General features: G+C 46.8%; 1 protein-coding gene across 1 annotated transcript in view; it reads left to right on the forward strand.

Moving 5' to 3' along the window:
• LOC125985499 (uncharacterized) overlaps nt 1–21,177 on the forward strand; it is a 46,743-nt gene that overhangs the window by 11,901 nt on the left and 13,665 nt on the right. The window contains exons 2-7 of the mRNA XM_068648672.1: nt 10,617–11,177; nt 16,920–17,059; nt 18,802–18,900; nt 20,087–20,218; nt 20,494–20,613; nt 20,922–20,960. Of these exons, the coding sequence (XP_068504773.1) occupies nt 11,108–11,177; nt 16,920–17,059; nt 18,802–18,900; nt 20,087–20,218; nt 20,494–20,613; nt 20,922–20,960 (600 nt within the window). The 5' untranslated portion in view covers nt 10,617–11,107. The remainder of the gene's footprint in view (nt 1–10,616; nt 11,178–16,919; nt 17,060–18,801; nt 18,901–20,086; nt 20,219–20,493; nt 20,614–20,921; nt 20,961–21,177) is intronic.

Raw genomic sequence — 21,177 nt, forward strand, 5'->3', positions numbered from 1 at the left:
GACTCGCCACAGTGCGACGCCTTTTGTTTGTACTTTTTGCCCCGTGTTTTCCCTCGCAAGAGGCGCTTTGTTTTGTACTTTTGCTCTGAGTGCTTGCTGGAATAAATCCCAGATAGATACGACTCTGCATCCGAGTCCTTCGCCTTGTCCCCTGCTTGACAGTACACACTGGCCAGACATGGACTCGGCAGAGTCGGAGCACCTGTGCGCCACAGTGCGCTCCCATGCCTCACTGCTCGCCCAGCACCAGAGGGAGGTGGGCGACTTGGGAGAAGAGATCCGAGGACTCGCTAGGAATCAAGAAAATTTCAGAGGAGCGGTCGCCACCCAAGTAGCAAAGCTGGGTCAGCAAATGCAGGAAGTGCTCTCGCTCTTGAACGCGGGACCAGCAGCGACCTCCAGTACACCCGTCGCTTCCCCCGTTCCTTCCCTTGCAAGAGGTCCCATGACTGGCAGTGCCAGACTGGCTCCTCCAGAGCGCTACTCCGGAGAACCCGGCCTTAGCCGGGCTTTTATTACAGAATGCGAGATGAACTTTGAGAGTTCCCCAGCAGAATTCCCCACCGAGCGCTCCAAGGTGGCCTACATGGTATCCTACCTGACGGGAAGGGCCCGCACATGGGCCACCGCGGAATGGGCCAGGGATTCCATCTCCTGTCACTCTCTCCCCGCTTTCATCCAGGCCCTGCGAACGGTGTTCGATCCCATTTCCGCTGACCGAGACAAGGCTCGCCAACTCTGTCAGATAGACCAGGGACAAGACACCGTCGGAGACTACGCCATCCGGTTCCGCACGCTGGCCGCGGCGAGCGGGTGGAATGCGGCGGCACTATATGACATCTTCCTCCGGGGCCTGTCAGGACCCATCCAAGATCAGCTAATCCCCTTAGATCTTCCCACCGACCTCGACGCCCTCATCGCTCTGGCTATCCGCACTGACAACCGGCTGCAAGAGTGGAGAAAGCACCGACGCAGCAACGCTCCCGCCTTCGTTCCAGTAGCCGGCCCTGACGCTCACCACTCCAGGCCGTACGGGGATCGGCAGCGCCAGGAGCCAGAACCGATGCAGTTGGGCAGAGCCAAGTTAACAGAGGAGGAGAAGTTACGGCGGCGCCGAGAGGGAAGATGCTACTACTGCGGCGAGCTCGGACACCTCCTTCTCTCCTGTCCAGTGAGGAGGACCCTGAAGGTAAGCGCCTTCTCGGCGGCTCTGTCCCCGGGGCGAGTGCTTCCCAAGGGCAGGATCACCCAGTCGGGAAGAGAGATAGAACTCGAAGTATTAATAGACTCAGGAGCAGACGAAAGCTTGATAGACTGGGCATTTGCTCGCCGGTGCGGGGTAAAGACTGAGCTACTGAACACTCCCGTGAAAGCTAAGGCACTCAATGGACAGGCACTCTTTGAGATAACTCACATAACCGAACCAGTCTCGTTGTCAATTGGCCTCCACCAGGAGAACATACGTCTACATGTCGTGACCTCACCAATGAACCCTCTCGTTCTCGGGTATCCATGGCTTCAACGCCACAACCCCGCTATAGACTGGGGATCAGGGGAAATAACGGGATGGGGGTCCGACTGTCATGATTCCTGTATCAAGTCTAACCCGCGCCCTGTGCCTTCCGCTCCAGACGCGCCAACCCCAGACTTAACCGGGGTCCCTGCGTGTTACCACCAATGGGCCGAGGTATTCAGCAAGGCCAAGGCTACCTCTCTGCCTCCCCACCGTCCGTATGATTGCGCCATTGACCTGCTGCCGGGATCAACGATACCCAAGGGGAGGCTGTATTCTCTCTCGGAACCTGAGAAGCAAGCCTTGAATGAATATATAGACTCCTCCTTGCAAGCAGGGCTGATTCGACCGTCGTCGTCGCCTGCGGGGGCGGGGTTCTTTTTCGTGGGCAAGAAGGACGGCACCCTACGTCCCTGCATTGATTATAGTCCCCTCAATCAGATCACCATCAAGAATCGGTATCCGCTCCCACTGATGTCGACCGTGTTCGACCAATTACAGCAAGCCCGGGTGTTCACCAAGTTAGATCTGCGCAACGCCTACCATCTGGTGCGCATCCGGGAAGGGGACGAATGGAAGACAGGGTTCAACACGCATCGAGGACATTTTGAATACCGCGTCATGCCATTTGGCCTCACCAATGCTCCCGCTGTGTTTCAGGCCATGATAAACGATGTTTTGAGAGACTGTTTGGACCGGTTTGTGTACGTATATTTGGACGATATTTTGATTTACTCCCCAGATCTGAAGACCCATAGGGTTCACGTCGAGACGGTGTTGCAACGACTCCTGGAACACCAACTATACGTAAAGGCCGAGAAAAGTGAATTTCACAAGAGCACCGTTTCTTTTCTCGGCTTCATCGTAGCCCCGGGCAAAGTAGAGATGGACCCGGCGAAAGTAAGCGCGGTAACGGAATGGCCTACCCCTGACTCACGCAAGAAGGTGCAACAATTCCTGGGCTTTGCCAATTTTTATCGGCGATTCATTAAGGGCTTCAGTGCCACAGCGGCTCCCTTGCACGCGCTCACGTCTCCTAAAGTCCCCTTCCGCTGGTCAGCAGAGGCGGAGGCGGCCTTCCAGGAGCTAAAGAACCGTTTCAGCACCGCTCCCATCCTCACGCTCCCTGATCCGTCGCGGCAGTTTGTGGTGGAGGTGGACGCCTCCAATCAAGGAGTAGGTGCCATCCTTTCGCAGAGGGCCAAGAGCGACAACAAGCTCCATCCGTGCGCGTTCCTGTCTCGACGGCTGACGCCCGCCGAACAGAATTATGACGTGGGGGATCGCGAACTGTTGGCAGTCAAGCTGGCATTAGAAGAATGGAGACATTGGTTAGAGGGAGCACAGCAGCCTTTTTTGGTCTGGACAGACCATAAAAATTTAGAATACATTAAGTCAGCTAAGAGACTGAATTCACGCCAAGCCCGCTGGTCACTTTTTTTCAATCGTTTTAACTTCACTTTGTCCTACAGACCGGGAACCAAGAACACCAAGCCTGACGCCCTCTCCCGTGTTTTCAACTCGGACCCAGAAATTAAGAAGCCTGAGACTATCCTGCCTTCTCATTGCTTGGTTAGAGCCGTGACCTGGCCTATCGAAGGCCGGGTACAGCAGGCCAATGGTAACGAACCACCCCCTAGTGGTTGCCCTGAGAACCGACTATTTGTCCCTGCTCAATTACGATCCCAAGTCATCCATTGGGCTCACACCTCCAGACTCTCCTGCCATCCGGGCATGCGCCGAACGCTGTTCGTAATCCAGCAGCGATTCTGGTGGCCCTCCATGAGGGCAGACGTCAAGGAATACGTTGCCGCCTGTCCCGTCTGCGCCCGGAATAAGAACGCCCACGGCGCCCGCATGGGGTTGCTGCATCCCCTACCCATTCCTTCGCGCCCGTGGGCGGAGATATCTATGGACTTCGTCACCGGGCTTCCGACCTCGCATGGGCGAACCACCATACTCACAGTGGTGGATAGATTTTCAAAGATGGCTCATTTTATCGCCTTGCCCAAGCTCCCGTCCGCTAAACGAACGGCCACCGTGATGATGGACCACATATTCCGGGTTCATGGGTTCCCGAAAGACATAGTTTCCGATAGAGGGCCCCAATTCGTATCCAGGTTTTGGCGGGAGTTTTGCAAGCTCATAGGGGCAACCGTGAGTCTCACGTCAGGCTATCACCCGGAGGCAAACGGACAGACAGAACGTATTAATCAACAGTTGGAGACAAGTCTCCGCTGCCTGGTCTCCCAGAACCCCTCCTCGTGGAGCAAGAACCTCTCCTGGGTGGAGTATGCCCACAACTCCCTGCCCACCACGGCTACAGGTATGTCCCCCTTCAAGTGTGTGTTTGGCTACCAGCCCCCTGTCTTCCCTGACAGTGAGCCGGAGGTGACGGTGTCTTCGGCCCACGCCTTGGTGCGCCGCTGTCATCGCGTCTGGTCGGCGGCTCGGGCCACGCTGGTCCGACAGGGGGACCGGGTAAAGCGGATGGCTGACCGGAGGAGACGTCCGGCGCCCGTGTACCAGAGAGGTCAACGTGTCTGGCTATCCACCAAGGATCTTCCCCACCGGGGGGACTCCAGGAAACTGGCGCCTCGCTTCGTGGGTCCGTTCCCCATCGCCAAGGTCGTGCACCCGGCCGCGGTGCGTCTACGCTTGCCCAGGTCCCTTGCAGTCCACCCCACCTTTCACGTTGGGAAGGTCAAGCCGGTGGTGGACAGCCCGTTGGTGCCGGATCCGGCGCCCCCTCCGCCTCCGCGGACTGTGGACGGTGGGACGGCCTACACCGTCAAAGAACTATTGGATGTGCGCAGAAGAGGCCGGGGCTGGCAGTACCTGGTGGACTGGGAGGGTTATGGACCGGAGGAGCGGCAATGGGTGCCGCCTAGTTATATTTTGGACCCGGGACTTTTTGAGGACTTCTATGCGGCTCACCCTGGGGCTCCTGGGCCGTCTGGGATCCGGCCCTAGGGGGGGGGGTTCTGTCATGCGGTCGCGTTTATTTTTTCAGTTTTTTGTCTCGTCAATTGTCGTAACTTTACTTCCGGTTTTATTTTGTCATTCCTTCCGTTTCAGTTCGTGTTTCCTTCCTCGGTGTTGGTTGTCTTGTCTTCCCTGATCCCGATTGTGTGCACCCGCGTAATCGATACTAATTGTCATCACCTGTGTCCCCGCCCGTTTGTGTGTATTTAGTCCGTGTCTTCCCCTTGTCTTGTGCCAGTGTGTCTAGCCTCGTCCCGACCACCAGCGATTCCTTGATGTCCGAACTCTCTGAAAGAACTCTCCTTTTTGTCTCGCCGCCGAGCGACGCTTTTGGTTGTGCCTGGGTCTCCAGCGCCTTTTTGTCTCGTTCCAGTGCGACTCCTTTTGTTGGTACTTTTTGCTACACGTTTTCCCTCGAAAGAGGCGTTTTGATTTGTACTTTTAGCCTTTTGACTCGCCACAGTGCGACGCCTTTTGTTTGTACTTTTTGCCCCGTGTTTTCCCTCGCAAGAGGCGCTTTGTTTTGTACTTTTGCTCTGAGTGCTTGCTGGAATAAATCCCAGATAGATACGACTCTGCATCCGAGTCCTTCGCCTTGTCCCCTGCTTGACAATCGTGGAGTTTTGAATTTTGAAAATTTGAGAATTTCACATATAAGTCACTCCTGAGTAAGTCGCCCCCAAAAACTATGAAAAAAAACCCGCGACTTATTGTCCGAAAAATACGGTATATAAAAGTAGTGTGCGGAATCTAAACACCTTTCAGTGGAACCTCTCAAGTCGAGCTAGAACAAAATTTGGGTTGGATAAGTTTTACAAGACAAGTTTTTTAAAAAAAATCTATAAAAAGAGTTTTCTTCAAATATGTCTTATACCTTATTGAATAGCAGAAATGTTATTTTAGATTGTTTCCTATGGGGGGTGAGGGCTTGAGGTTAAATGTGAAGTAATCAATCAGTGTCAATAGTCAGTGATGATGAACCAAAAATGTTAAAAAAAATATGTAAGAAAAAAAAAGTAAAAAAAGTTATTCTTAACACAATTTTTAATGAATCGGGTGATTCATAAAATTTTTATCCTGTCTAATAATAAAATCGGTATCAGCAAAAAAAAACCCTCAAGATCGGATTTTGTGCCTCATAACATATGAATTTGTCTCTCACTCCATCTAAATGGAAAATACTTTTGCCGTCCACAGGCAGCCCAAGCTGGTTAACAGGGTAATGTAGAAGTCAACGAACAGGGCCGCAGTTGCTGGCCTTTCTGCTGCTGTGCCCGGCCGGAATGGTTAACCATGACCCAACTCTGCGCGCAGCTCCAAGGCTCTCTCTCGCGCTTGACACAAATCTGCACAGCCAAGCAACTGTGTGGCAATGTCTACTTAGCTTTCCAGCTGTAGCCGCTCACCCTGAAGCAACGGGGCATCGCTTCTCAACACAAACTAAATGAGGGCGCTCCAAACATCCAAATGTATTTCTTTTGCCTATGAGTTTTCCTCCTTGGCGCTTGACTGTTCCGTCTGAGTAAGAGACCCTCCATCTTGTCAGAATTGGGTGAACCAATGAGCCATGGTTAAACAGGGTGATGTTGGCAGTTCCTCCACCTTGGAAGGCAAAGAAAAGAAAGGACTAACGCGCCAGTATTGCTCTTTTGGGATGGATTTTAGTTTCTAGCTTCGTGCTATTGTGCCCATCCCCATTTTTCTGCTTCCAGTATATTCAAATGTTCTGTTCTGAAAAAACAAACAAACAAACAAACAAACAGACATGGTTATTTTCATATCTTTTCATTGCCATCCGTCCCTCAATTTTTATCCAATGTGCTCAGTCCAAACTGGAATATCGCAAAATTTGGACAGATTGCCATGAAATTTGGTACAACTAAGCAGACAATGTGCCTTCAGAATGAACACTAATCACTTTGCTTGACTTCTCCCCCAGCGTAGACATCTCATCAGATTGCTAATTGGTCCATGTTAATGAAGCAGAAAGATTTTTATGCCGTCTTTCCAAATTGTTGTCGTAACGATGACATATTACACATGCTTCGTAGTTTTGCTTTATTTCAATTTGAAGTGCGTGCATGTCAAACGGTAATGATGTTACTAATTATGCGAGTGGTATACGTGGAAGGCATAGTGGACATATTTCACTTTGACCGTTTTGCATGATTGGGACCCAAATACAAGGAAAAGGGAGTCTCAAAAAAATGATTTTTAATAATATCATATTTTTCTACAATCAATTATGTAAACTGAAATAAGACTCAATCTGTGGCCATCCATCCATCCGTCCGTCCGTCCGTCCGTCCGTCCGTCCATCCGTCCATCCATCCATCCATCCATCCATCCATCATAATCTTTTTTTTTAACTACGCAAGTAATGTTCAAATAACTGTTACAAATGTAAGCTGACTTTTGTAAAATCAAACTTGAAAAAAATCATACACCTGTTGCTCATACTTAAGATACAATCTAAAACAACCACTTGTCTTTATTATCATATCGGAACATTTTGAGCCCAAGAGTCATCTGATTCCATTATGTATGTTTAAGTTGCCGTGACACACTTTTAAATTCACTTGGGAGCAAAAAAAAAAAGTTTCTGTCATTTTAAAAAATGTAGTGTAATTCTCTTATCACTGTCCTTCTTTTAACATTGTCTCTGCTGTGATCCCATCTAAATCTAAATTTTGTTTAACCCTTTGAATCACATGTGACTAAATTCTCCTTTTCCACAAAGACCTTTATGTGGGTTTTCCACTACCTAAGTTAGGAATCGAATTAGTTCAACCCAGACAAATTAACCTCAATTTTCTCATAGCAGCTTGTAAGGCCACGAGACTACCTGATTGTTGATTGTAAGGCTACGATAAGGACTAATTTGAAGGGGGGGGGGGGGGGGGGGGGATGACATAAGGCACTCGAGAATGGGATTTTGACGTCACAAGGTCACGCAGCGGGAAGAGCTGCTCGGCTCGGTTGTGGCACCTACGTATGTCCGCTCCATAAGCTGGGAGGCATTTTGTAACAAAGATGACCAGCGCAAGGTGCCAAAGTCGCTGCGTTGAACAAATGTTCTGTTAGCCCTGGGCCGCCACACTAAGCCTTGGCCTGAAAGAAATCACGGCGTTCCGTACTAGTCGCACGCAAGCTGCAGAGCACAGACGGTGCTTTTCGTTGTGGAGGCATAATTGACCCTAAATTCATCCATTGCTTCTCCTTGAAGACAAGGTCCACAGAGGCTTGTTTCTCAATATAGTAACATCTTCCTCTATGATGCAGTCGTCTTTGTTCGTTCTGTCGGCTTAACCCAATTTGGGTCTCACCACAAGCGCTTCTGTCTAATCCCCCATCTTCTGCATATTCTACTCTACTTCCAGTTAACTGCAAATCTTGCCTCACAGCATCCATAAATCTTTTCAGGCTTTGCCTTCTACCTGGAGCTTGCATTTCCAAGCATCTTGTCACTCCTATGTAGCAATCCGCACAATCTCTAGCTGCCTTTTCTAAGTCTTTGGGTCTGCGCTGTCCGTCTAATGAACTCATTCCCAATCCTGTCCGTCCTCGTCACTCCCCAAAAGAATGTTCAGCTCTGCTACTGCAATAGCTGCCGTTGAATGAATGACACTCAATTAAATGAGGAACTTGGTTTTCTTTTTGGGCTCACTGCATGCACACATCTTATCCCCCAGACAAATCAATGACATGCATGACTGATGGCTGCCTAATGTTAAGGATAAGGGTGGCCAGGTTTTCCTCACAGCATGCCCATCCCCGTTCAATAGTCAGGTTACGACGTACAGCGGAGCCTCGGTTTTCGACCACAATACATTCCAGGAGGCTGTTCGAGAAGTGTTCGAATTCCGAATCATGTTTTCCCCTTACAAATAATGGAAACAATTTTAATCCGTTTCAAACAAAAAACGCCCGCCTTTTTTAAGCATTTTTTCATTTGCGCGTTTTTGTACGATCGTGCGACTGCAGCGCACCGACGAACGCCCAACCGTAGCGCCACGCCGACCGCGCAACTGCACCGCGCTGGTCGCATTATTGTGACAGAGCCGTCGCTGAAATTTAGAAAATATTTTTAAAGTCCTGATGTACTTTCCAATATTTAAGTGGACATCAGTGCGCAGGGAGCTTCATTTGGTCCGATCGCACAACCGCCCGCAGCGCGCCGGGCGCTCACTGTCTGTCGCATTGCTTTAGGAGCGTCTTTGTGTTTTAGGATGGATGGCTTTACTGCTCCCACTTGCTTCCTTTGGAGGCATGATTAGAGTTGATGCAATCCTCAGAGTAACGCGAACGTAATAACGAACGGAGTCAGTTGGCATGCGGGTCCTCTCGGCTCATTTCGCGAGGTTCGACAACCGAATTTCGTCCGACATCCGAAGCAAAGAAATCGTGAATTTTTTGTTCGAATACCGATTTGTTCGAGAAACTGAGGCTCCACTGTATATAGGCAGGTAATAAACATCTCCAGAGATGGTTTACGAAATGCGAGCAGACTGAGAAAGACAACAGTGAGCAAATAATGAAATGCTGGCAGAAATCAACTGCCATCATTTCCCCCCCCCCCCCCCCTCCCCTCTTCACTAAAATGAGCAAAAATATAAATAAGAGATGGCTTTTGTCTGGGACTTTTGACATCCTGTAACAGTTGAGAGTAGCTGGAGGAAGGAGCGATGCTCGTTAACTCTGACCCAAATCATACGAGGCAGTGGAAGCTGTTAAAACACAGAGAACACGGTGGAGTGTGGGTGACCTAGATAGCATTGGTTTTGAAGAAGAAAAAAAAAGCAGCTGTACATCACATTAAATCGCGTTCATCAAATGCAATAAGGTACGTATGTCTCCTCTCTCTCACTAGTAATGGCTTTCTGATACAATTATTTTTTGTGACAAGAAAAATACTTCTCTTATCATTCCACAAGAGAGCCATTTCTGCCTTGACCTGACAAACATTATCTGTCTTTGAGCGCGCATGAGAGGAGGCACGTGGTCTAGACGCATGAGGAGAACTGGTGCTGATGAGGCAACGGCAACCAACGAGCTGTTGAAGGAAATAAGAGGAGAAGAAAGGATGGCAAGCAGGCAGCGCCGTGTCTCCATTTGCGCAGTCGAGTACGTGAAGCCGTGCGTATGTCGGCTGACGAATGGCGAGAGGAACGAATAAACAGCTCGCGCACTCCGGCGGCGTGACATTTTCAAGAAATTTGAGAAGTGCGAGTTCTTAATGCATTCCTCTCATGACTGGCTGACCGAGTCGCATCCCTAGCGGTCTTGCATTTATACCTGCTTTGCCATCAATACTGATAGCAGTTGTAAAAATATATGATGATGTTTACTTGGTACGGTTGCATGTATAAATATGCCAGGAGGTGGTCAGTTCGATTTTTAAAATCAATTTTGTTTTTTAACACATGCTTACAATCGGTCATGGTTTCAGGTGAAGCCACATTAGAGGCCAGCCATTTTGTATTTATTTATTAGGATTTTTTTTTTCATCAGTGGAAGAACATGAAAGCAGACAAGTTAGGAGCACTATTGAAATGATGGGAATACTTGACAATGCGATGATACGTTCAGCACGTTTTTGGTCTGCTTAGGCTGAGGGTCTTCTTCTCCAACAAAGACCTGTCACCATGCCAACACAAGTAGCGGCAGCTGCCATGCCAGTTTGGCTCTCCGCCATTGTTAGCAGTAGATGATTCAAGGGCATTAAAGCACAACATGGGGGGTTCCAGCCCTGCCAGGATTTCCACTACAGTCTGTCGTTTGCCTGCCTTCCGCTCGGGCTGTAGCCCTGATCTTCTGGCCGTTTCCGTGCACAAAATCCCCACTTGTGCTTTAAATGTGCACAATTTACTCACAGGCAGCACATAAAAATCTTCTCCTTCAAGGGTGGCCGCTGAGCAGCATGCACTTGCTGCTCTTTCATTAAGGTTTGATGATCCAGAAGAGCTAATAACATCTTTGTTGATTTGGTAAATCTGCGCCTGCCATGTGCCATGTTCAATTAAACCTGTAATCAACAATCTGGGGGTACGTGTCAGTTGAATTTGTGAACCATCTCCATTCCAACATTAACAGTGTCTCCTTCTTGATCTTCTTGCAGGGTTGAGTGAGGCCGTGTGATCACATCTTATGTTCTCTCTGAGGGAATAATAGCCACTCCTGACCTACTGTGAAGAACAATCTTTGATACAATCAATGCCGCCGCCTCCCTCGGGAGGAATTATTCGCCAGCAATAGGTGAACATCCAGGAAAGAGCACCGGTCGACCATGTGATACTTGACCTTCACGGAGGCTTACGTCCAACCAGATCTGAAGCTTTTCTCGGGAGGATCAACAAGCTCATCAAGCTCTTCATGTGTTGTTTGCTAATACGCACAAATGGCAAAGTGAAGAGGGCTATCTATCAAGGCTGGATCTTCATTCGCAGAGAAGTACCAGGCAGGAGTATGAGATTGATTATTCCGACTGCGACGAGCCCGTAAGTAAGGTGGTGAGTTGGGGAGTTGAGTCTGGGAGTTGGATGAACTAGTGTGGCCGCGAACCCCATGGTGGACTTGCTGTGAGACGGACAAAGGACTCAGCAGTGGAGGATGTCAGCAGAGGCCGAGCTCCAGCCGGGTGTCAAAAGCATCCAGAGAAAGGAGTCGAGGAGGATCAAAGGTAAGTGCTGTGGCAGTCCTACGCTTTGACCGGACCACAAATACTACATACACGGGCCGTTCGGGGAAAATCACTTGCAAAATGTACATTAGTGCTAAAATGCGTCACAACGAAACTTGCACTGTGGACTTTTACAGCGAGTGCAAATCTCCAATCCACTAAGATGGATACAAGGATGAACAGTGATCCTGACAGTGTTAACTTTCCCCTCTTTGGAAATCTAAAAGCAATGTTTGAAGAGTGCTAAATAATTTTGGAGTACACGGCGAGCAGCGTCGCTCAGTCAAGCTCGCCAGGAGGCTCCCTGTCTCATCCCAGCCATCCAGATGTCGTAACAGCTATTCCGTGTAGCCCTGGGCTTTGGGTAGCGCCATGATTTAGGTGTCACGGACAGGGTAATTCACATCCTGTCGCTTTGATGAACGGCAGACGTGATGTAATAGGATGAGGCATTCTCCCAACGGTTCACTCGGAGATTGAAATGAGAAAGAACGGGGGGGGGGGGATATTCAAGGGGACGGCGAAGTGAGCAACAAGAGGAGTCTTTCTCATTTGCTTCCCTCACTTGACTTCAGCCGCTCTCATTTTGCCCATTTTTCTATCCATGAATAAAAGCCACTCCAGTGAGTTGAGTAAATCCAGCTCCAGCAGTGTGGCTGAAGCCAGGCCGCCGGGCCGAATCCTCCGTGGCTCTTTCGCTAGCTCGCTTGGCCTGCTTAGTTAAATGGCCATGGCTGGAGGAAGGCCCATCGATTTAAGCTAAGTGGAGGCAGAAAGAGAGAGAGGCTATTATACACATGGCCATGCGGCTCATCGTAGGGGACTCGCTGCCTCTGACTTTAGCATGTTAATCACATGTGCTGCAGAGAGCACTGCCTCAATCCACTAAGATGCCATTTAGATCCATATAAATGGAAATGGGGCAACAAAAATGGATGCGCCGCTTGCTGTAGATGTGAGCGCAGGTGAAGGACGCGTCAAGGACCCAGATGATGACACAAAAATGTATAGTAGAAGCCATGAGGGATTTTAGAGTCACATTTTGGCGGGGAACGCAAAACAGGTGTCATATAATAAAACGCGCATTTAATGCTTGTGATGGAATGTAAAATGTCTGGCGACCTTGGTAAATATACAAAAACCTTTTACGTCAACATTCAGCCGTGTGTGAATGGCCATTCACTTTTATACGTAATATTCTGTGTGTGTGTGTGTGTGTGTGTGTGTGCGCGCGCGTGCGTGTGCGCGTGCGTGCGTGCGTGCGTGCATGTGTAAAAGCTTCATGCATTAGGAGCATGTCCACTCAGTTGAATGCATACAGTTTATTTATGTCTGCATTAGCATAAGGGAATGAGAGAAATTAGGCTAATGGTTACTGTCCGCTAGTCAGCCTTCCAACTCCAAAAGTGTCACACAGATATATCACTCAACTTCTATGTTTTGAGAAACGTTTATGCTCGTGTGGACACAAAATTACACAAAGAACCGTAGGCATGGCTATTACAGAATTTGAAAACGTATAAATATTCTGCTGATTCCCATTAAATTCACTCATGTACCATTGACCATTGAAAAAGTCTCTGTCCTAACTGTATATTTATTTTGAATACATTAATGACCTTCCACCAAATAATATTGCAAAAAAAAAAAAAAACAACTACTTTTATTTTACTTTCAGCTCACTTTCATTCAGCCATTTTCATGACTTTTATAATTTAATACTTGGACAAGTGGGGGGCTCATTTCTGGCTTCTGCACCAGAAATCAAGTTTGACACGCTAAAGAATGCATCGATAGTCTTGAAATTCACTGCACAGATTCAAAACAATCTGCCAGCTCCAGAAAATTGTGGAACTTCCTCCACGAATCACAGTAGTTTATTTCTTTGTAGAAGCACAACAGGAAAGCAATCTTGCTATCCCTCCTGTAAAATTAAAAAAAGCAACTCAAGCAGAGATTGGTGAAATGCTTGTTAACAATCCTATAAAGCTCCTGTGAGGATGTCCTTGGGATACATGACAAGGCTGGAGCTCTTTGTCAAGTCACATCAACTCAAAGTTTAACAGCCAAAAATGACTCATACAAAGCATAGCTTGTGATATATGTTGCGAGGCTGCTTTTCAGCCACGTCCGTCATGTCGTGTCTTCAATCTGTGGACGGACACAGTGAAATCTCAACACCGTCAATTCTGGAGTAAAATGTGCTACTCGGTGTCCCAAAAAAATGAAATCCTATTGAACGTCTGTGAAAGGAGCCGAAACATGCAGTCTGGGGAGGGAACTGTTCAAACCTCAGCGAGTTGGAGCAGTGCGCTCAGAAGAAGTCGGCGATAATACCTGCTGACAGGTGTGCAAGTCTCATTGAGAGTTACAGTACACAAAGTGTTTGAGTGCAGTGAAAATATGAAATGATTTATATTTCTTTATTATGTTTATCGTGATTATTCTTATGACATTTTTTTGTCCACTTCAGTTTCATTCATTGTTGATAGCAAAAATCAAAGTAATGCCGTTCAGTTAATATTCAGTACAAAATGGAGATATTAGTTTAACATTTGTGTTTTTAACCTCATGCGCCTCTCAAGCCACTGACACAAATGTTTTACTCGGTGGTCTCCATAGCAACTACTGTAAGCTGTCTTCTTGTGATGGGATCACACCAGACGTATATATGTCACCGGCAGGTCCAAGTAGGAGCGCGAGCAGGGAGGTGCTGCAATTGAAAAGAGAAGCTGATCCATCACATTGGAAAGATAACCGAGCTTAATTGCAACCACTTTTCACAATTACATCGACTCTATAATAGAGCTGAAAAGCGTTGCGGCAAACGTGATCATTTTGCTATTTTGATGAGGTAAACAATAGCCCTCGGTGTAAATTTGTACAATCCATCATTTATCCCTTGGATAATTTTGGCCATCATATTTTCTATTTCGATAAAGTAAACAATAGCCCTCATTAACAGCGTTTGCAAGTTTGTAGAATCCATCTTTGATCCCTTGATTCATTTTGGCTGAAGGAGTCTGCCGCCTGTAAAAGTGTGTCTGTGTTTGCTGAGGCTTATGAAAGTTATTTTGTTTGCATGGAGGAAGGCAGATGGCAGGGACAGATTTGCCTTCCTCAAACATTATCCATGAGACATCTTTACTAAATAATACCAGGTCAGAGAGGACACTTCGTGGCTGTTGTCGTTGAAGTCCCGTGCAGAGATTAGCGACAGAATGTAGCATCGACGTAGCAAGAAAGCGAAGCACAGGAAGCTTCGCCGTGACAAGTATGACTATCCACGGGGTGCGGTGTAATTTTAAGGCGAGGAGACAAGCGGACACGGCGGGTACAAGCTCACAGGGAGGGAGTCAAAGGTTAAGCTTCCCCGTTGCCCGTTTCCCCAACAAAAAGTTTGCGGTTGCCAAGATCTTATATCTGGAGGGACGCTTTTGACACTCCATCTGCTGCCATCTGTCCCTTGGCTGTCCCCATTCTAGAGCGGTGATGAGAGACAAGCCCTCAAACAGTTTGGAGAAGCATGGCTAACTGTAATTCTTCTCTATGGGCTCCTCTTCCACAGCCAGTTTGGCGAGAGCGACATTTGGTGAGAGCTTTTACTGTCCAGCTGGCTTCCATTTTCTTTTTTTACCTAAATATCAAAGTGTATTTTTTGAACATTGTTAGAAAGGGCAGCCCATGTGGCAAAGGTCTTTTTGTGTTCTTCTAACTCTTAGAAGAACACAAAGAGACCTTTGGGATGTCAAATTCAATGCCGGGGGCTTGATACGGCCCGTCACATCATTTCATGTGGCCCGTGAATACAAATTGTACATCAACTTCATGTGTCAACACTAAATTTACAAATGACACTTTATAAAATAGAGATAACACTAGCATTTTTTCACGACCATTCGCCTTTTTAAAATGGAACCGTTTTACTAATCGCTGATTTCAAAACTAATTATCAGTTTGTTGTGTGGCCTATAATGTAGATAATATTGAGCATTGACAGTCATAATGGCCCTCTGAAGGAAGCTATGACTACGATGCGGCCCGCGACAAAAATGGATATTTGACACCCCTGTTTGAACCCCTTTCAGGCCACCAGGACTTCACGAGGGTGGGCGTGTTAAGATGCAGACCAACAGTAAACAATACTTTAGGCAAGCCTCTGTCAGGCGCATTATGAGCATCAGGCTCATGGGCCAGAAACGTTAGGAGGACCATTCAACCTTGGGTAATTGTAAATCCCCCAAAATCCAGAGGAAAATGTATCACCACACCTAAAACACACACACACACACACACGCGCGCACAAACTTGCACAACTCTCTTCCGCACAATGTGACAACATAAAAGAGCATGCCTCACAGCCCTTTAGTCTTCAAATACAACACACTCGCTTGTCTTGATCTGAACCCAGAGCACGTTGCACATGAGTTATGCCACCGTGTTAAGACTCTCATTCAGTATGCAAGGCCTATTTTTTCGGCGAGGATCTCTGCATAAAGCTCTAAATCTCTCCCAAAGTGTTATTACGGGGAAATGGCACACTGAATATAAAGAAACAAATGGCAAAGAACATCTGGTTAAAGCTCAGCGCAGAGAGCTGGACTCAATCGGACTGATGGTGTTTGAAATGCAACTGGAGCAAGCATGCATTTTACAACACATTACAATATGAGTCAGTAAAATTGGGATAGCATGCTTAATACTGTATGAATAGACTCCGGAGCCCTTGTAGCTACAAAGGATAGCATGGAGTATTTGGTTTCATTCGGAGCTTTCCCAAAGAATCGCATTACATACAGCTAATACTGTAAATACATGATAAGCATTGAAGCGCTCTTCTACCTTTTTAATGTGTGCGTGACAAGCCGACTTTAGTACATTGTGGCTGTGTTTAAGACTCATCGTGCTTTGGCAGAGAAACGAGTCTGAATTAGGCCCAGATTTGACATTCACTTGCTTGGAGACTTTAATGACTTCAGCATGGTTAAGCCCTCCCCCAACGTTTGGAGGATTGTGCCCTCATAAATTAATAAGACGGTGTGCAAAGACAAGACAAGCGCTTGCATTAGAACCAAGACTTTACATTTATTTCAATAACCTGGATAAGTTCCTTTTTTGCTAAATTTGGAAAAATCTGTTCCATGGTTAAGAATGAACATCCCAAAAGAAAAAGTCTTGAAGCACTTCTTGCTTGGTGTTGGCATTTAACCTTCTCATAATTTCTCAATATGGCCCTTTCCCTCGGATGCTAGAAGTGCTCGTGACCTAGAATTGAGTGAAAGGCCTCGAAAACTAATCTCCAAGGTGCCTAAGACCTTCAAAGGGGGTCACCGGTGTGATGACCCCAGCTCGGGTTACGGGAAAACATTTCGCACATGTCGGGGCCACGGGCTCATGTCATCACAGTGATAAATCTGCAAATGAAGTCATTGTCACTGTCATGTGTCAATCATCATCAGCATTGGGGGGGCAGAAAGCTTGAGGCAATGTAGGACTCTCAGAAATCCTCTCAGAATCCCGCCGACACCCAAGAAGGCTCCGGTCGGCGAACGTCACTTTGACTTCAAAAGGCACCTTTGGGCGATAAGGATGAAGACAGTAAACCAATTTTTTGCTTCATTATTTCCTCACTGGCTTCTAATTTATGATTCACTCTGCATTTCCTGTTCCATAAATATTTATGGCAGAGCAGCTGACTCATGTACCCTGTCCTCTCCTTCCCTCTTTGTCTTCCCGCCGCAGGTCAGGACCGCACCGAGGCGGGGCTTATTAAGCGTTTCCGTGGAGATGGCGTGCGCTACAAAGCCAAGCTGATTGGGATTGATGAGGTGACAGCAGCACGTGGAGACAAGCTGTGCCAGGATTCCATGATGAAGCTCAAGGTGTGTGTGTGCGTGTGTGCGTGTGCGCGTGCGTGTATATGGGAGTGCGTGTGTGTGTGCGTGCGCGTGTGTATCTTCACATCTCACTCCGATTTGGAGAAGAGATGTGCGAGCACGTCTGAATTGTCCCGTAAATGAGTAAGGCACTGCCTTCTTCCTCACAGTTTACGATTCATTTTAGCACTCGAAAGAGCCGAACAGACAGAACAAATCAAAGCAGTCCTTATTAGGTGGTACAACGCAGCTACAGGCTATGTTTCATCTTCATCAAACTCGCTCCTTCACTTTAACTTCATTGGTCCTTGAAAGAAAACGCTTTTTTGTTTCTTAGCACTTTGTGTCTATTCCTGTTAACCTTGTGTGAGTGAATTCTCATCAAAGGAGATATTTCAAGCTACATAGAATCATCTAAAATCCAACATTGTATCATTTTTCTTTGACATTGAAAAAAAATGTGGAAGGCGCTGTCCCTTGAAGGACTGTTACGGGAAGTTGAAAAAAAAACTCTCCATATAGTAGATACCTACACTAAAAGAACCTTTTTGGCAGCCGAACTCTGACATTCCAGCATTAACCTCTCTATGACACCAGCGGTGAGCAGCCCGAAGTAGTCAATACACAAGTGCTATGATCTGGACTGGGGATAAAGAAGGGGAAGGGTTCTCGATCGAGCAACCTTTCACTGCCGCGAGGCCGAATCCACCAAATGGAGAAGATGGCTGATTGACAGCAACTATCAACTCTCCCACTGGTCCATTGTTTGCGCTGTTTATCTGCGCCTGACTCCTCTGCTGTTCTGTCTAAACAGAACAGACAAGTTTTTGAGGCATTGCCAAATATAATGAGAATAATAATAATAATAATAATACATGTTGTGTGCACTGGCGGAGCTAGTTTTTTTTTTTGGGGGGGGGCATCATGGCATGGGGTGGCCAAGATTATCTTAGGGGTGTCTGCAAAAAAACTTTTGTTTCACAAAATTCTACAGAAAATACTGATAAACATTCAGAGTAAATTCACTTTTAAAAAAATCAGCAGATAAAAGAAATCCAAATGACCTGCATGTCAAATGTGAGCTGTGCTGTAAAGTTTTGAGGTGAAGGGAGGCCCATTACAAATGAGGTCGACCGCTTGTTAACGTCACTGCGGTTTTGTCCGACATGAGGCAGCAGGTCTTTTCTTCTCCTCCTCTTTCTTCTCTGGCAACATTTGTTCTATAAAAGACGCATCAAGCAAACTCCCCGCGTCAAAAGGAACATAGTGGAAATGTTAACCGTTTTTTTTTTTTTTAATTAGAGTCGAGCAGTTATCTTGAATAAAACAGACTTCAAAGGCTTTCTGGATTGTTCAGTCAGCATTACGTGAGAGTTGCCGGAGCGAACGGGTCACTGCATTTTGTCAGCAAATCTCCCCTTTATTGTTGTCAGCTAGCACTCCCGTCTTTCACGCTAAAGTGCAAGTAGACCTACATCAGAAGATGAAGGGAAAAAGATCAGCCTTGGAGAAGAAAAAAAACTGCAATCATATATATCCAACTCTCTGCACAAGGTGACGTGAATCCCGTGAGAGTGATTCTTTTCGAAAAGGTGTCAGGAAGAACAAGATGTCCTATCGCACCTTATGTAACTGCTGTCACCCCAATGTCCCCCCTCACTCAGCTGAGAGGGGGGAAGCCGGCCGGAGACGAAAAACAAACTCGTGTGCGTTGGTCATCTCACGTCCATCCTTTTTATCTCCTGCAGGGCTTAGCGTCCACGGCTCGTTCCAAAGGGGAGCACAAGCAGAGAATCTTCTTAACTGTCTCTTTTGGAGGGATCAAGATTTACTGTGAACGATCAGGAGTGAGTATCAAGTCAGGGAAAGGAGCTGATGAGGTATTTACTCATCCCATCTGCACTCGGGAGCTCTCTGCCAGCTGCTGTACTGTGTAGGACATCCAGAGGGCAGATGTTTGCACACTCCACTACACAATGTCTGCCAGGTCAGCCATCTTGTGAACTTGACAAAAAAAAAAAAAAAAAAAATGAACATCCTGCAACACAGGAGAGAGATCTTTCGCAAGGTTATTTTGATCATTTTTGTCACCGGCTTCCTCAATTGGCAAAGGATATCTTCCAGCTTGTGAGTGACGGTGGCAGGTCTTTGGCTAATCGAATGAAACTGCTTGAACTTACTATATCCACTGGCTGTTTCTACCTCCATCTTGGCGAGCTCACAGGCCCGCTGTTCCATTATGGGATGAACTGGAGGCAACCACCCACATGCCTCCCCTCCTCCTGCGGCATAGCATCAGCTCGATAGGCCCACTCTGCTCATCAAAGCTAACTGATAATTAGCACGCTGTTCCACCCCTTAATGATCATTGCCGCTAATACTAATTACACTGCGGCTCCAACTCAGCTGCGCTAAACTTATAATTATGCAGCATTTGTCCCGTAGCGTTCGACCTCCATGCCGCAAAGCCCTACCTCGCCACCACGACGCTAACATCTATTTTGTATATGACTGATGTGCTAACGGCGTGCCCGCCAACCAGCTCAGCACGTTTGACAAGCCAATTTGTTGTTTGGGAAATGGTGTCCCCTAATGCTCGTTATTTAATTCTCTGATTACTGGCCGTAAATAACACTCCACTGTCAATATCTGTCTTGAGTTATCATGGAGGAAATGGGGATCCCCTCCCGCGCTAAGCGTTTTGATGGAAGCACTTTATGTAAAGCTGACATGATTCTCTCCTGAATGGAGTGGTGTTAGTTGAGTACGCGACTTTAATTCAGGCATCACTCGCCGTGCTCCCCGCTGAATTTGTCTAATATAAAGCTCTCCCCTTGTGCCTGAATTGATCTCTGCTAATGCGAGAGATTTGGGAAGCAGGTAGGTGTGCATGCTGACACCCATGCACATGATTAAAAAATGCAGATCTTAGTCTTTAATAATAATAACGGTAGGCCAGTCTTGACATCGTGCCAATTAGATAGTCAGTATGTTCCAATGCATGATTTTTTTTGCTCTGCCTCTGTTGTCCAGGTACTCCAGCATCAGCATTCAGTCCATGAAATTAGTTACATTGCAAAGGACACCAGGGACCACAGGGCCTTTGGCTATGTTTGCGGAAAGGAGGGCCACCACAGGTTTGTCGCCATCAAGACCGCACAGTCGGTGAGTATTTCCATGAATGCAGAGACATAGTAAATAAAGGTCGCAGAAATATTTGGACATATAAGACATTGGAAATATAAGTAACACCCTTTGACGTCAATCTACATCCACAATGATAAAACATATTGTGACGTATTAATAAACAGCATTACAATTTAGGACGTATTTGCATATCTGCTTCTCCTCCATCTCCTAATCCTCCCTCCTGCCACAGTGAACTGGATTAGTCCGCATTTCTCATCCCATCTTCCTTCGATTTTCACTCCTCTGCACAGGCGGAGCCTCTTATCATTGACCTGCGTGACCTCTTTACACTCATCTACGACATTAAGCAGCGGGAGGAGATGGAGAAAAAGGCCCAGAAGGACAAACACTGTGAACAGGCCGTCTACCAGGTAGGACTAACACAACAACAACAACAACATTGCATTCCAATTGCACGTTCAGAGGCACAATCGTAATTCATTCGCACGAGATGAATCTCCTTTAGATGTGTGCAAGCAATATTCTTTCTTATTAGGAACACCTACATAGTAATACAAATAAGCAATACCTCACAGAGATTGTCATTAAGAAAGAATGTATTATGAATATACACATACGTATATGATGTTATTTATATTATTTATTGATGACCTCGTATTATTTGCAAATGATTTTGCTGTCAAATGCGTGGCGTGCCTTTTATTCTCTTGCAACGCAGACCATCTTGGAGGACGAAGCAGACGATCCAGTTTACCAGGTAGGCTTGCAAGAACCCTCATGGCTATCTTGCTTTCCCGTTACTTCTTGAGAGTATTTGATTCCTCATTTTGATCCTTTATCTGATCACTGATCTGCTCAAATGAAGTTTCACCATCTTTGCAGACAGTTTTGTTCAACCATTCAATTTCCATTTGCCAATGCGATGTTGTAATAGCATCCTCTTTTTGTTGTTGATTTTGTGTCAGTGTTCCAGT

This window comes from Syngnathus scovelli, chromosome 17, assembly GCF_024217435.2.
Source record: "Syngnathus scovelli strain Florida chromosome 17, RoL_Ssco_1.2, whole genome shotgun sequence".
NCBI classification, from domain to species: Eukaryota; Metazoa; Chordata; class Actinopteri; order Syngnathiformes; family Syngnathidae; genus Syngnathus; species Syngnathus scovelli.